Source organism: Dermacentor andersoni, chromosome 2 (genome assembly GCF_023375885.2).
Source record: "Dermacentor andersoni chromosome 2, qqDerAnde1_hic_scaffold, whole genome shotgun sequence".
In the NCBI taxonomy this organism is placed as follows: Eukaryota; Metazoa; Arthropoda; class Arachnida; order Ixodida; family Ixodidae; genus Dermacentor; species Dermacentor andersoni.
Window position 1 is genome coordinate 59,463,841 of NC_092815.1, and position 16,881 is coordinate 59,480,721.

General features: G+C 45.0%; 1 protein-coding gene across 3 annotated transcripts in view; it reads left to right on the plus strand.

The window, feature by feature from the left end:
* Nucleotides 1-16,881, plus strand: part of LOC126542226 (fanconi-associated nuclease 1-like) — a 58,037-nt gene that overhangs the window by 24,812 nt on the left and 16,344 nt on the right. Inside the window, exons 1-10 of one of the 3 annotated variants that reach the window (XM_055077111.2) lie at nucleotides 27-1,232; nucleotides 1,353-1,493; nucleotides 1,558-1,759; nucleotides 3,025-3,153; nucleotides 3,798-3,896; nucleotides 4,987-5,121; nucleotides 5,192-5,336; nucleotides 8,265-8,345; nucleotides 14,262-14,426; nucleotides 14,944-15,085. In XM_055077111.2, coding sequence (XP_054933086.1) covers nucleotides 338-1,232; nucleotides 1,353-1,493; nucleotides 1,558-1,759; nucleotides 3,025-3,153; nucleotides 3,798-3,896; nucleotides 4,987-5,121; nucleotides 5,192-5,336; nucleotides 8,265-8,345; nucleotides 14,262-14,426; nucleotides 14,944-15,085 — 2,134 coding nt within the window. In that variant the 5' untranslated portion in view covers nucleotides 27-337. Of the gene's footprint in view, nucleotides 1-26; nucleotides 1,233-1,352; nucleotides 1,494-1,557; nucleotides 1,760-3,024; nucleotides 3,154-3,797; nucleotides 3,897-4,986; nucleotides 5,122-5,191; nucleotides 5,337-8,264; nucleotides 8,346-14,261; nucleotides 14,427-14,943; nucleotides 15,086-16,881 lie in introns of those variants that run through there. The other 2 variants (XM_050189188.3, XM_055077112.2) reach the window with 2 other exon arrangements.

Here is a 16,881-nt window from a genome sequence, read left to right on the forward strand (position 1 = left end):
GTGGAGGCTTCATTCCTATGGATGCCTCATCTCTCCACATATTGTTGTGTGCAAGTGCGAGTGGCGCGCTTAGAAGATTTCCGAGTATGATTTTGGCGACTGTTTGCGCTTCGTGCGTTGTTTTGTTTTCGTTGGAAATACGTGAAAGTTCTGCGCTACGTGTGGCCCTTAAGTTGTGCTCAAATTGGAACTGCTGATTAGCGCTGACAGGGCGGGCCACAAAGCCGGTCGTGGGGCGGGCACGTCGACAGGACCTCGCAACGAATGCATGCATGGAATGAAAAGAAACAAGAAAGAAAAATATTTTCACATTCCTTGCGGTGGCGACTGATTCATAATGTCAGGCGGCCAGTCGAAAATCACAAGCTTCTTTATATCCTCAAGCCCAACCAAGACGTCGGCAGGAAGACCCGTAAAGTCTTCCCCAAGATCGACAAAAAGAGGCGGAAAACTGTCACTTAAAAATAAAGTCACCCGTTTGCGCGAAGATGGCCAAAGTAAAAAAATTAAACTAGATTGTTACCGCCTTGCATCACCTCCTGACGAAGATGATAGTGACGTGGAAATTGTTGAAATTGTACCGTCACAACAAAGCAGCAGTGAACTTGGTTCATTGAAAATTACTAAAAAGGGACTTAAGAGAGGTCTATGCAAAAAGGTTATGGCCGAGGAAGATAACTTAGAAAGTTCAATATGTCACATTAATGAGCAAAGTGCTTCGACAGAACGTAAGGGGTGCTGTGATAAAGAATGCAGAGTATCGAAGCTGCCTGTACACACTCATTTAAGCGCAGTGAAAGAATCAGCAAGTGATGGTGGTGTGAGCAACAAGACCGGTGATTTTAAACAAGATCTTCAAAAGGAAGGTGCTGTGATAGAAAACCAGAAGTACTGTGATATAGAGTGCAGAGAGTTAAAGCCGACTGTACAGACTCTTCTAAGCCCGGTGAAAAAACTAGCTAATGCTACTGGTGTGCCTGTAAGACCAAGTGGCTTCAAACAAAGTATGCAGAAAGAAGTGAAAGAAGAGAACATGCAATACAAGCAGTTGGACTCAACCGTGCGGTCTTCTTCAAGTCCACTAGAAGAATCTGCTGATGGTAGCACAACAAAAAGTCCCTACTATCTGGAGAACCTTGTATTGATTGTTAACTCAGTAAAAGGCAGTGACGACTGGAACCTTTTCAACCAGCAGGAACAGGATATGTTTTGCGAGTTTCTAGAAGCTGATGGCACGTGTTTGTTTTTTGTGCTCTTTTGTGTTGACAATGCTTGCTCTCAACATGTGCACCAATCTAGTTTCTGTATAAGTGGACTGCAGAGTAATTGTAATGCACTGTTTTGTTTTACAGATAAATGTCAGAAGCTGCTTGCTCGGCTTCTTCAGCGAAAGCACATGTGGCGAAGAACATCTAAAATTGGCTACCCTGACATTGCCAGTGATCTCTCTCCAATTCTCTTTACTTTAAGAGACAAAGGCTACATAGAGGACGGTAAGCTTTGGAAGCGTGCAATGTATTTTGAAGCCCTGCTGACAACTGATCTGACTGTTACCAGCTGCAAGTTTGAAAGACTTGGATGTGGCCTTGCACTTGCTTTCACCTTTTGAGCTGAAGACCTTGGCCCAAGTGTTTAAGCTCAGGACGAGTGGACAGGGAAAAGGAAGCCTTGCAGACTCACTGCTGGACCACTGCAACAAGCAGCAGACTGTGCTATTTGGCTCCAAGCAGGCATCTCTTCAGCAGCTGGCACTAAAACGGTGACAAGCATACTTTATAACAGCAATCAATTTGTTCCATTTCTAGTTGTTGCTTTGGGCCTCTTGTTGAGCAGATGGTATTGGACTTTGGCTGTCAAAGTATTACGATGTGTGTCACAGTTTATGTATTGGAAGTGTAAATTTAACCAATTACTGACATCAACTAAGCTCTTCTGTCAGAGAAAACTTATAGTTTGACTGGCATCAACCAATTACTGACTCTAACTAATGACTAATTACTGACATAAACTTAGCTTCCAGTCAAAGTTTTACCTGTCAAAGGAAGAAAACTTCACTAGTTTAGTTTTACTCTTTTGTGTTGGCTGGCTGTGAAATCTTTGAAATAAAGTGGCACATGTTAGTAAATGGTTTCATTACATTGTGGCCAGTATCAACAGATATAACTAATTCTGGTTCAAACTTTCATGAGGACTTCTGTGATGAAAGTGAAAAAGTGGCTAAGTTATACCAAAAACGAAACTGAGTGCAAGCATTTAAAATGTATAGATGTTGGTTGGTGCATTTGCTTGTGGTTGCATTAGGTACTAACTCACGTTGTGGAAGTAGACTTTATGAGCACGCATACATTGCATTTTTTGGCACACAGATACGTTACTATAGCTTAGTTGACGGGATTTTAAGTTAGCACATAAAAGCAAGGTAATTAATTAGACACACATGCTAGTGCAAAAATGACTATATGAAGCATAAGTAAAAAATCTATGCCATATTACTTGTGATATCAAGCAATTTGCTAGTTGTATGAAAAATGCTAAAAGATTTTAAAATAATGTTTACCAAGGAATGGTAGGGTATTACAGAAAGGCTAAATATGCTGTGAAGGCAGTCACTTCATATTATATCAGGCAAAAAGGCTTGAGTGATAAATGAATCTGATTGGAACATTAATTATTAGAATACCAACAAAAATTTCTTTTCTCAGTTTGAATTTCTTCAGCAGGCAATAAACAATGTTAATAAATATAATCATAACTATGTACAAAATGTTGTGTGAATAGGAGTGCCAGAGAGAGAGAGGTAGTTTATTTGAAAGAAGGCAGCGAGGTTGGCCTGAGCTAACCCGATCTAGCCTGCTACTCTGCACAAGAGTAGAGCCTGATGCAAGGAGTGCCAGGCATACACATGACTATTCTGGCTAAATCGTGGCCTCATTTGCACTGAAATTATGCACAGAGGCAGCTTTTCATGATGGATGCAGTTTTCTTTTCTGCATGCACACCGTGAATTGCTCTTGCATGTGTTAGGGCACTGGCTTTGCTTGGTCCCGCATGGCGGCTGTGTGATGAGCCGCGAGATGCCTGGAGACGTTTGCTGAGGCTCTTCTCCCTGGGAACACCGTGGGACATGGATGAAGCGGGGGAAACACCGCAAGTGTGAGTGATGCTCCTCGGCTTGAAATTGTGGCTGCCAACACATTCAAAATGCCACCTTGTGTATCTGTTCTTATGTATAAAAGATGAAAACAAAGTTCCTTGTGGAACATAACATAATTATGCTCAATAATGTGGATTTATTTGAAAAAGCAGACATCACTTGCATGACAGACCACAATGTCTGATTAGCTCATCTACAGACCTCTGCTAATTGACTTCTTAATTATTCTCTTTAGACTACCTCTCGAATTTGCACAGTTGAAGCTTATCAGTAAAGTTGTGTCCATTTGGCAGAGTTGGAGTTTCACTCAGTTTCTTTACACATTGTGCCAGGGATGCTTTTTAGGGAATGTGTTAACTGGAATGCCACTGTATTTAATAGCACATTTAGCAATCTAAAGACAGGTGCTAGAGTATTTCTGGTAATAAATATGACTTTATCACTCCCGTACTTAAATTCCGCACTTAAAGCATCTGCCTGAAGATGAATTAAGAGTTTACTAGCGAAACTTAATTAGCTATTTGAACATTGCAATTAGCTCTCCATGTAGTTTGTGAAGAAGCAGAGTTGTGCTAGATGCAACGGCTGGTTTAAAACAAAAATAGGAGGCACATTCAGGATGGCTTGTATGATCTGTATACAGGTATGGCTTACAGCTGGTAGCAGCAGGCAAGATGGCGTTCCCTGAGTATGAGGTTTCCAGGCAACACACAATTTTCCCCTCACGACTGGACCTAGTCAGGTAGGTTATATGCATGCTAATGTGTGTTTAGCATTTTGTTTAACAGCATTTTCTTTTGCTGCATTTTTAAAAGCAGTGAACATTACATGTATCGTGTAATCTATTCCTGCTTGGTATTGTTCAGAGTTCTTCAGAAAGGCAATTTTAGTAATAGTGTTACAGATAATTAGATGCAGATGGAAAGGATGTGACAATACTCAAAGGGGTGAACTGTTTAGTCAACCAACTTGTTCATTCAAAACAACAAGGCACTCGGGAACAGCAAAAGGTGAAAGTCACAGTTGGCAGTTGGATGGTGCAATGGCTTTCATGCAGCCAATATTTGTCGGGCATCATCGCACATTGTAGTAGATTTGGTGCTTGCGACAACTCTAGCAAATGTTGTGTCATGCTTAATAGCAACTTTGATAAGACCAGTGCACCGAATTCCTACACGAGAAAACTTAAACATTGTGTGTCAGATGTAAATGCTGTGTCTGGCTTTGGCCATGTAAACCTGTTTTTTTAGGGAAATGCATGGCCATGCACCACTGCACTCGGCCATACTTTGGCGAGCAAATGCACAATATGACAACTCACAACGATTCACCCAGAAACCAAGTGCATTTATTGGCACTTTGTGAAACACTGTCTTGGAGAGGCCATGGCTTGCACTCACTGCTGCTGGTTGAAGTTGTGGCAAAAGGAGGAAGTTGGCAGACAGATGCACGAAACAAGCAAGCAACCTGAGATTCCAAGTTGCCTCTGTGCTCTCATTGCTACTGCAGAAAGATTCTCTCTGTATGCGGGTGCATTGACCCATATTCCACCTCTCTCTTTGTAGCTTAATCACTGCAGTGCTGCATGGTCACATGACCATCCTGAGTGAATCATTGAGACGGAAGGATTGAAGCAGCCAGAGTTAAAAGAGAGAACTGTCTCTAAAATTGACGAGATAGTGATGGCTCTTGCCCAGCGCCTCTCTCCTGCTGTGGCAAACCTCAGGCTACAGGTTTGCTACCCTGTGTGATCTTCCAAAGAGAGAGAGAGAAAAAAGAAACATAAGGCATGTAGTAGTGTTTTGTGTTGGAAATGTTTGTTTGTACTGCAGATATGAAGCGTCAAGAGTTCTCGAGGCACAGCTGATCCAAGCCACTACGGACAAGAAATGGGACCGGGCTAGGCAGCTCTTCAATGATGTGGAAAAGCTAGCTAGAAGTACTGAAGCATTGGAGTGCCAGAAAAGGTGACACTGACATTCAGAATTCATTTGCTGCCTTGCTCCATTTGGGCAATTTCAAATGTTGCTCTTGCAGGGACCAATCTTTGGCACCATTCCTGAGGCATTTCAGCATGTGTGGTGTCTACACTCGGTGCCGTTGCTTGGGTGTCGATGTGCTGCAGCGCCTCAAAGAATACAGACATGCTGTTAAGGTTCTCCGAGAACTTCTAAGCCAAGAAGTGAGATCACTCTGTAGTGTTGTACTTCATGGCACAGAGAAGAAAATGTTATCTAGCAATGTTGAGAGTGTCAGCTCTTTATTTACCTTTCTTCTGAATGTATCAATTGGAGGTACTGATGAATTGAAGTTAATGTAAAATTTTGCTTGGTATTCTAATTTGGGAAGGTATCTTATTTTGAGGTACCTTTCATTTCATTTTTTGTAAGAGGTAATGCATGGCACTGCCATTAATTTTTGAATTAGCTACCTCTGCACAGGCACTGACAGAGTCTGCATTACGTGAGGAAAGAGATGACCATTTAGTTTGATATGTAGGTAAATTTAAAGTTCACAGATTTATTAAAGGGGCCCTCACCAGGTCTGGCCATATTGAGCTGACAAGCACATTGCATACTATGCGCGCTAACAATTGTGTCTGCTAAGTATTACATCTCTACATGCCATTGAAAGAGCTTAAATTTCAAGCCAAATTCCGTTTGCCTTTCTTCTCGCGGGCTTGTGCTCCCAGCCAGAGAGTCTATGTCAATCGCATAAGTGTGCCCACGTACGTGGCAGTACTGTGATGTCACTCACAGTGACACGTGGCTTTGAGAATTATTCTAGGCAACATCAGCTATTTGCTTAATCTATTGCTTGAGTAGACGAATGAAAGATAAGAGAAATAATAAAACATACAAACCGAATGTTTGTGTGCTTTTGTTTTACTTCATACCATAGCAAGAGAGATGTACTTCCGTTGTGTCTGCCTGCTCCTATGTCGTTCAGTCGTGTGCAGGGAACGAAATTATGTAATTTCCTACCATGTCCCAGTGCCGCGATTATGCTCTTTCATACTCTCGCGTCTGTCTCAGTGCTTGTGACTGTGGCAATGACTTACACGACTAATCAGCTGTTCTCGTGCAGAGAGCGCAAAATCGTCCTCTGCACGAAACATGGCAAACGCAACAGTGCGTGCATGAGACTGTCACCAGAAGTGCGCCAATCAGCAAAAACGCGACAGAGAGGAAAAAGAAAATGGCGGGGCCCGTGATGTATTTATCATGCAATCCTCCAACTCCGCTATCGAAGAACGCAGGGAAGTAATTTTGCTTGGAAAGGCTAGACGGGGCAAGTGGAGAGATAGTCTATGTTGGCGGTGGTGCTTGCATCCCGAAATCATGGGTTTGCAGCAATTTCTGTCTCTGATATTAATGAACTAATTTGAAAAGTTCTTGCAGTAGAACACTCTTTAGAGGGCATGTAACAACTCCTAATGTATAACTAAAATTTTCTACCTGGCCTCGTGAGGGGCTCTTAAAAAAGGAGAATCGTGACACTAACACCTTTTTTTATTTGTCAAAATGGTAGTGACACCAGTGGTGAAAAGGCTGTTCCAAAGTTGATGTCAGCCTTCTCATTTAATGTGTGTATTACAAATGTATTTGGAACCACAAAGAAATCAGTTGTCTCCTTATATTACAATTTTAGTATAGTTGTTCAAGATGATGCTTACAATGATTCATGCATTGTGATGTATTAGTGTTCAGGGGCCCTATAACGTAAAATTATTCCAATATGTTTTTATTCCAATCTCCTGACGTCAAATTTACGCAACCGCCGACACAAGCAGTTGTTGGTGACCTGCAGCGTTGCCTAAACAGCCCAATCAAAAGCTCTCCTAGTTTATAGGAGGCCACTTTTCTTTACTTTCAAAATGAATAACATTGCTATACATTGAGCGTTCTTTTGTTTGTGATTGGCTACCAGGAGGCGAGAAGCAAGCTCAAGTGGCGAGGGTTCTGATGGGGCAGAGCCAGTGTACTGAAAATAGATAACCGGATGAAGTGGGTGGGGCTGGCGTCTGCGATTGGTTCGCTTTCCCTTACTTAGCTTGCGGTGGCTGGTTGAAAATCGCACCGGCGTGCAACGGAAGGTTAAGAATGCCGCTAAAACGGATCCTCAGCAAAGAAAAGTTGGCAGAGTGAGGTCGTAAACGTGCCGAAAGTGCTCGAAAACGTTACATGGCCACACAAAAAGCTTTAAAAAAGCTTTATTATATGCAGAAAAATCCATGCTCTCTGGCAGGTGTGAATAGCCAGTGTCTGAGTGATCGGCAGCAGCCATCTTTTATTCCTTTCGGAATGAGGCACCCTGCAGCTATTCAGAAGATATGCAGTTTTGTTCGGCATATTAATGCATCTTTAATGCGTACATGTCACTTTGGCACGGTTAGTTTTCGAGGTATTGTGATGTCGCGTGACAGGCAGGTGAAGTGCGTGTAGCCCGAAAACTTTTGACCAATAGCAGAGGGCTAATGGTGAAAAGGTGCCAAATCAGAAATAACAACTTTTCTTTTGTTCAGTCCAATCATGCATAATCAGTGTGTACACGTCATATCAGATGGGGAGCTATCGCAGTTTTCGTGGTGTCACGTGACAGACAGGCAAAATGGGCTGGTCCAAAATAAGTTTTTGACCAATCGCGGAGGGCTAATTGCAAAATTGGAATAGAAAAATTTGGAATAGCTTTAAATTATAGCACCCCTGGTTATATTATGGTGACCAAAACGTAATGAATTTCCACTGCTGTGTTGGTGACTGTACATGTAAGTGGTTGATGTGTGCACCAGAAGTAAAATTTCAAGTAATGATGGTGTTCATATGTGCTTGTATTGCAATTTCAACCTAGTAGCTATGAACATCTTCGGAGTTTATGAGCTCTTGCCTGTCTATCAACTGAGGGATACAGACTGAACAGGGAGCACCTCTGGCCAGGTTGACCCTATCTGTAAATTAGCAACAGATTCATTTACTCAACTCCCTGGTGCACACACCCACATGGACAAAACCAGCTACTATATGTAGCAGCCTGCATGTGAAAATTGCACATATTTACCATTGATAACATGAACTAGCTAGTAATGTGTGTGGCCAAATTCCTGCTGCAGCTCTACTGTCAAAGCCGCAGAGGCCACTGGTGGGATCGCCTGGCCCTCAACTTGGAAGTCCACCTGGGAAAGCCTGCAGAGGTACTATAGCTGGTGTTTGCATAGAGTGACTCAGTGAAATAGTAATCTCCTTCCCTGTTATCTTTTCCGTGAATAAGTTCTCTCTCTAAATTTGTTTTGTTGTACTACATGCTTAACCTACATTTGCATCAGGCAAAAGGAAGAACCATAAGTGGGGCTCCAGTTATAAACTGCATGTAATATTTAGCAATATGTTCATTGAAAGGCTAACATCAACCAGAGTCAGTGATAGGTCAAAAATGCAGCGGCAAAAGCCCCTCAAAAGGAACAGGTATGCATTTGCCAGGGAAGCATAGCTGTTTGCTTGTCTCTTCATCATCTATATGTGTGTGTATAGAACATGAGCCATTATGTTGTTGTGTGTGAATTGTTAATTTATGGTGTAGGCATGCTTTTGTGTGACCTCATGTTTATACCAACTTATCATCCTTTTTTACTGCTGGGTTTTATCTGCAGTATGCTAGTGGATTAAGAATTGATGAGTTTTGAGGAATGGGGCTTGCCACTGTGTATGTGCATGTGCAAGCATAGCTTACACTGTACTAAGCATCTGCACTGTCCTGGCTCTGTGTTTTGGCATGCACGGCTGCAACATTTAGTTACGCTTTCTAATGCATTAGTATTAGGAGTGTCAAAGTGGAGAAAAGTGTATGTGTGTGATGTGTGGGAAGCCGGTCGAGTGGTAGAGGTAGAAAGGGGATGAGAGAGCTTAGAACAGTGTGTATGTGTGTGTATATGTATATGTGTGTATATGTATATGTCACTACTTTGAAGGGACGACCATAGAGGTAGGGGCGAAAGTTGATAATCGCCCACATGACTGCGGGGCATTCTTTCTCTGTAGTCGAATAATTCACCTCGGCACGGGACAGTGAATGGCTGGCATAGGCTATAACTCTTTCCACCCTATCTTGACGCTGGATGAGCACTGCGCCAAGGCCATTGCTACTGGCGTCGGTATGCACCTCTGTATTGGCATCATTGTCAAAATATGCAAGAACAGGTGCTGACTGTAGGTGCTGTCGTAATTCAGCAAACGCTGCCTGTTGCTCATCATGCCAGACAAATGGCGTGTTGTCCCTTTTAAGGCAAGTCAGAGGCACTGCTATCTTCGAAAAGCCCTTAATAAACCGGCGATAGTAGGCGCACAATCCAGGAAGCGCTGGATGGCCTTCCTATCGGCAGGAGCTAGAAATGCAGCCACAGCGACAAGCTTGTCTGGATCGGGTCAGACCCCTTTGGCACTTACTACATGGCCGAGGAACTTGAGCTCTTTATAACCGAAGTGGCACTTTTCCAGCTTAAGTATGAGGTCTCCCAATCGGATGGCTTCTAGCACACTCCGCAGGTGGTGAAGATGCTGCTTGAACGTTTCAGAAAATACGACCACATCATCAAGATACACAAGACAAGTCTGCCACTTCAGCTCAGTGAGGACAGTGTCCATCATTCGCTGGAAAGTAGCTGCGGCTGAACACAAGCCAAAAGGAAGGACTCGAAATTCGCAGAGATCATCTGGAGTCACAAAGGCTGTTTTCTCGCGGTCTCGTTCGTCTACCTCGATTAGCCAGTAGCCACATTTTAAATAGAGAGAAGAAAAAGAGTGGGCATACCATAACCTATCTAACGAGTCGTCGATATGCGGCAGCGGGTACTCGTCCTTTTTAGTCACATTGTTAAGCTTCCGTTAGTCGATAGTGAAGCGGAGCGTTCCATCTTTCTTTTTGCCAAGAACGACTGTAGACAACCACGGGCTGTTGGAAGGTTTGATGACACCATTGTCAAGCATCTCATGGACCTGCGTACGTATGGCTTTGCATTCTTTTGCTGACATGTGCTAAGGCTGCTGGTGTATCGGGTGTGCGTCCTCGAACTTGATGATCCTGTGCCTAGTGATGGGAGTCTGGCATACCTTTGAAGAACTCGCAAAGCAGGTCCGGAATTCATGCAAGAGTTTGCACAGTGCTGTCTGGCTATCGGTGGACAGTTCAGAATTGATGTTGATATGGCCCAGAGACGTGTCTGCGGTCTCCACTACTTCTGACGTGAAACAGTTGTTAGCGTTTGCTACTTTGTCTGCAAACACTATCTAAGTGCCCTGGAAAAGATGTCGATGCTTGTTGCTAAAGTTGGTAACAAGCAATTGCAACTGGCTATCATGAAGCTGTATAACACTTCTAACCACACAAACACTTTGCTTCAGGAGGTGTTCCTAATTAGTTTCACCCACCGCTTCACCATCGCGTAATGCACAGCACGTGACGTCGATGAGGACACTGGCTCGTGGAGGAAGCGTTACACTGTCTCCAGAAACACGAAGTATGTCAGCATGCCGTTGATCGTCCTGCACGTCGATTGCTCGGTCGGCTGAGAATGTGGTACGACACTCTTGAAGATTAATAATAGCACCATACTCCTGCAGGAAGTCAATGCCAAAAATAACGTCGCGGGATCATTCGCATAAGACAAGGCAACACTCTGCGAATGTAGATCCTTGAATTTCAACTGTAGTCATGCAGGCACCCAGTGGGGTAACGACGTGGCTGCCAGCTGTCCGAATCTGCGAGTTATACCAGGGTGTGATTACTTTCTTCAGCTGCATTGCCATTTTCCCACTTAGTATAGAGTAGTCTGCACCGGTGTCCACTAAAGCGCCAATAGCGTAACCGTCAATAGTCACTGCTATATAGAGAGAAAGCCGGTTGTGCTGTTCAGCTGCAGGTGGTGTCGGATCGGGATCTGTCCGTGTCTGCGTCGATTGGGGGTCTTTAGCACTTCAATTGTCAGTGACCTCACCCCCAAAGATCCCTTTAGTTAGTGTTCCCGGTGGGGACTGGGCGACTGCGCAGTAGAATACCGCTGGGGTGGAGGTGAAAATCGTCCCGGAGACGGTGACCCCGACTGCCGTATGGCAGGCGGTGGCAAGTGCTGCTGAGAGAAGTAGTCCCACATGCCCCGGGGTCGCTGGCCGTATCGGGGCGGAGGTAAGTATGCGGAAAAGCCACGAAGTCCAAGGCGCCGGTATGGGCACTGCCGGTACAGGTGGTCAGCCTCACTGCAGTGAAAGCACAGAGGCCGGCGACCAGGTGTGCGCCAAACATCCGACTTCCTAGAGGACGTGCGTCTATCGTTGATGTAATGGACTGGTTGCTCTGGATGATGGTCAACTGGAGTGGCATGAGTAAAGGGCGGTGGCTTGCACCCAGCTTCGCAGTACGATATCGGCTGCGCCGACTGAAGTGACACTGTAGGAGGAGCACGAACAAACAGCGGCGGAGAGGAAGCAGGGTGCCTTAAGGCTTCTGGGTAGGTCGCACGGCGATATTCAGTAGATTGTGCAGTAGCATTATTAGGTGGCAAGGTATCACGGAGGGCCTGGTGCAGCTCGTCCTTGATGAAGCTTGTAAGGGAGTGTACCCTAGGGTGCGGTGTTGGTGTGACGCCGGCCTTTTGCAACTCTTCACACACTACAGAGCGAATGAGCTCTCACAGACAGTCACTGCTGCTTCCGATGCTAGTGAAAATGTCAGCAGCGGACATGCTGTTCACTTGCCGCTCATACTGGTTGGACTGATGCAGGAGCATCCTTTCCATGGTCACGGCCTTGGACAAGAACTCCACGACCGTCTTCGGAGGGCTCCGCACGAGACCAGCAAAGAGTTGCTTCTTGACCCCGTGCATCAGATGGCGTAACTTTTTCTCCTCTCTCATTCCCGAATCAGCTCATCTGAAGAGGTGCGTCATGTCTTCAACGTACATGGTGACAGTTTCGTTTGGCAACTGCACGCGAGCCTGAATTGCTCGTTCCGCTCATTTGTGGCAATCAGCACTGGCGTAGGTTTCAAGAAGCTGACAAAATTCGTGCCACGACGTCAGTTGCTCCTGACGGTTATGAAACCATGTACGCGCGCCGTCCCCCAGGTAGAAGTAGACATGTCTCAGTTTTGCCACGTCGTTCCAATGGTTCAAGGCGGCCACGTGCTCGAGGTTGGCCATCCAGTCTTCGACATCTTCGAACACTGTGCCATGGAACATTGTCAGAACCCGTGGGCTCTCAAGTGTATACCGGTTCAACATCGTGGTCTCCGTACCGGTTGGGGCGGGTTGAGCGGAAGCACTGGTCATACCGGTTGAAGTGATGGGAACTGTAGTGTCGACGACTTCCGGGGCTAGTCCCCTGATCCTGCGGCTGGCCCTGTGCACAGGATTGTCGACTGGCACTGAATTTGTCGTGTGCAGCCTTGGAGGGGTTTGCAACATCCGTGAGGGCTACCCCGCACCTCCACCAGTTTGTCACGAGCCTTCAGAAGTACTCTTGGAGTTTTAATAAACCGCAGAGCAGCTGGCTCTTGGAAAGCACGTCCGTTGGGGTTGGCGCTCGCAAGTCCCAGGGAAAGTGTGCGGTCTTCTTTGTGCTTCTGGGCTCGACCCACTCTTGCTCTCGACCCACTACGTACATGTGGCAATATATATATATATATATATATATATATATATATATAGTGTAATTGATGATGGTCTGATCCTGCTCCTGACCACTGTCATTTGCACTTTGCTCATCAAAGAGGCAGGAAATGTGTCGAGTGAGCTCCTGAACAACACTTTGCAATATGGTGAATGCCGTTTAAATCACTGATTTAGGACCTCAAAGAGATGCAATGTAATGCTAATGCATTTCTATTGCTTTACTGCTAAATTGCCACTGAACTTTTTAATATCATAGCGGAATAGAAAGCAGGTACTGTTGTGGGAGGAGCTTGTTTTTTTCGGTGACCATAGAGCGACCATTGATGTCAACATTAGTGACAGTGTACACTGTGATGCATAACCCTAAGGAAATTAAACCTTTCAAGCACAAAAGTTTGTTCCTACAGAAAAACTGAATATTAGTGGAAAAATGTTCAGCGATGATTACAACACTCCCTAATGTGAAATTTGAGTGCAGCTCTATTCATTTCGCAATATATCGGCAGGTGCAAACAATGTGTCTTGTGCAGCACGTTGCAAACAGAGCGAAGTGTGGCACAACTGCATCGCTAATCTGGAGATTGCGAGAGCCAGCACGTGGGTGACGCGTGGGCGCGATTAACGGCAGTCGCCACGACAGACCTCCCAGACGATGCGTGCTACTCTGGCACCATCTCGCAGCCATCGTTACCGCACTACGCTTTTCTTCTCATCCTTTTACCATACCTTTCTCCTCTGCTTTCCACCTTGTGTCTTCCATCCTCCGCTGCACTCCATATTCACTTTCATGTTTTGTTGTGCCCGTTAGCTTGGTTACGCTGATGTTTGCCGTAGGAACGGATGCCTAAGAGCTGCTTTCTCAAAAAAAAAAAAAGTAAGCTGTAAGAAAGAGTAAGAAACAACCATCAAATGAAAAAAATAAGACTCGGCTGTTCGATCTAAGAAAAATCTGAGCTAGTCAAGGCGCTATTACACTGGAATGTTTCCCTGAATTCCCTGTGGAACTCTGAAAAATAGTTTTGCATTTGCTAAAAGAGAAAGCAAGAGTGTAACTTCTGCATGCTCATGCTGTTCTTGATGATTGTTCCTTTCTTCAGCAACTTCGACACCACCTTGACATTGAAGTGCACGAAAGCTAGCCATGGCTGTTGTCTTGCTAGAAAAATACTGTTCTTGTTAACTCAGATGTCAGGGCATAGTCACTGTCATCTGTAATTGGGAGCAACAGGGTTGAAAGCTAGCACATATTAATGGCAAGAAAGGAAAACTACGATGGGGCAAAGAGAAGAAGGCATGAAAGGGTGGTTATCTGTGGTAACCACAGTGACCTCAAAGAGTTGGCCACATTGCTTTTTTAAAACCCACCAACATTATTGGCTGGGTAGCCTTGTTGTAGATTTGCTTTCAATTAATCACAAAAATTTTCTGTCTGTTGTTGCTCTTGTGCAGGCCTTAAAAGTTTTGCATGAGGCTCTGGATGACTCTGGCATCAGCCCTGCTGCTCGTCATGCCTTGGTCACCAGGGCTAATCGCTTGGTGGCAAGGATGCCCAAGAACGTGTCGCCATCGCTGAAATCTCTTTTGGAGCAGGAGAAATGGGATGCACTTCCACAGGTGTTTTCTCGTTTACTCAAAGCGCAGTATATTAGCCACTGAAGACTGACAGATTGAGGCCATGGAGCTTTTATGCTTGTAAAGAGTTTAATGTGCCAAAGCTGTATGATAGACTTTTAGCTATTTTGATTAAGACTGATTTTGATTCTGCATGGTTAAATAATGTGCACCTAAATCAAGTACACACATTGGAATGTAGTTATGATTTGATTTCACAATTTCATGCTAAGAAAGACCATGGGGTAATAGCTAGTGTAGTAACCACAGCAAGGTCCTGTTAATAACTTTACTACTACTGACTTCTTGCTTAATTCACTGATGTGTGGAAGCACTCTTTGGTCTCCACCACATGCTTATGCTGGCACAACTCTCCACTGATATATTGAAAAGGTTGCTGAATTGACTTGCTTCAGAAGAAAGAGCCCCGCATTACATTAACCTTGGTACAGACCTCATGACCATAGAGGCTGCTCTATAAACACACAGGAAGTGTTACAATGCAGTTTTGCCATTACAGGTGGAAATTGAAGGCCAGCTAGCTGAGCGCATGGTGCCTGGGCGAACTAACCTTTTTGCAGCACGAGATGGAACAACGATGGAAGTCATCTCCGTTGAAGAAGTGGCCTTGCGGAACTACAACCTGCAGGGCTACCCTAAAGGTGGGTGGGAAGTTGAGATATTAGAACATATTATGGCAGTGGTGTTGGGAAGCGGGCATATGCATGTACAGAGGTGCCCAGAAGCTAGGATAGGGCGTAATTCTTTGGCAGCATCCTTACATGCCATCTCAAGGTCTTATCAGCTAGGTACTAGCTCAAATGGAGCTATTCAAGAAAATTTCATGAGCAGTGAAAGAATATGAAACTAATTACTCCTTCCCCTTAACCTCTCCAATGCACCACACCACATTGAACCACATTGCATGTTCAGGTCTGTAATGTTCACCACATTGCAAGGGGCTCTGAAAGTGTATTTTGAGTGTTGGGGCTGGAGCTGGGGTTCATTTTGTGCGCACACAAGCTCTCCTTTCTCTCCTTTTTTGTTATTGTGGAAACAATTCTTAATTTACTATATTAAAGGGTGGTCGGCCAGGGTGGCTACCAACCAGGAATTCTTAGGGAATTTGAATAGTCTGGAAATACTCAGGGAATTTGTGCTTTTATCAGGGAAAATTAGCTGTAACTTTATTGAGCGGGAATGAAAGTCGTGTTAATTTGCTGGCTCCAGTACCAGAGGAATTGCAACGAATCGTAATCCACCTTTTGCGACACGGCAAAGATGTGGCCTGCTTCTTTGCAGTGATAGCAGAGCGGATGGTGGTCGGGGGCTTGCCAAATGTCAGTCTTCCTTGGAATGCTGTGCGGGGGTGATGGGTTGGCATGCTGGAGGCTGTGATGAAGGGAACAGCTTCTGAAGCTCCTTCCGCACGGCTGTTCTGATAGTTTCGTGCAGGTCGTCTGTGGCCAGTGATTGAACTCCGGCGTAGTTTGTTGAATTTGTGCAGCATTTGAATTGCCGGTTCCGCATTTCCAGTGTCTTCTCGATGCTGGTGGCCTCGCGAAAAAACTTGTTGATGGTATTTGGTGCGCTTTGTATCATTCCAGCGAAAAGTTTCTCTTTCACACTATGCATGAGTAAGCAGACCTTTTTCTCCTTACATTTCCAAGTCGGCGTTGCGGAATAGGCGGGCCATCTCCTCCGTGAAGATTGCGATGGTATCGTTGGGCAGATGCGCTCGGGTTTCTAGTAGAGCTAGGGCTCATTCTTTTCGCACGAGGCTTGTAAATGTCTGCAGGAAGCCGCTTCGGAACAGGTCCCATGTCATTAAGGTGACTTCTCGATTCTCGAACCACGTCCTGGTGGCGTCTTCCAATGCAAAAAATACATGGCGTAGTTTGTCGTCGCTGTTCTAGCTGTTAAATGCAGCGACCCTCTCATACGTCTCCGACCAGCTTTCCGGGTCCTCACATGTTAAACCGCGGAACGTTGGTGGCTCCCTGGGCTACTGCAGTATGAGTGATGCTGGCGACACTGGGACTGTCATTGTAGCTGCTGTCGGGGCCGTGCACTTCCTGGTCTTTTCAGGCAAAAAGTTCGTGCTCCGGGATTTTCCGATACAAGCGGGCGTGTCTCACACTGAGCGATAACATTTGTTAGACAGTGAAAAGCGGTCACCTGAAAAAGATAAACAAGTAGACATGCCAATATTGAAAGTTCTCTCCCACACCAATTGGTGCAGTGACAGGAGATGCTTTCTGAATCTCTATGATCGCGTCTAGATTACGGTGCTGTGGTGTATCAATCTGCTACATCGAGTGACCTAAATATGCTTGATCCCGTTCATCATTTAGGAATATGCCTAGCCTCAGGAGTTTTCAGAACTAGCCCGGTACAAAGTCTCCATGTAGAGTCCAGTGAGTGGTCACTCCATCTACAAAGGTTGTTGTCCAGTTTC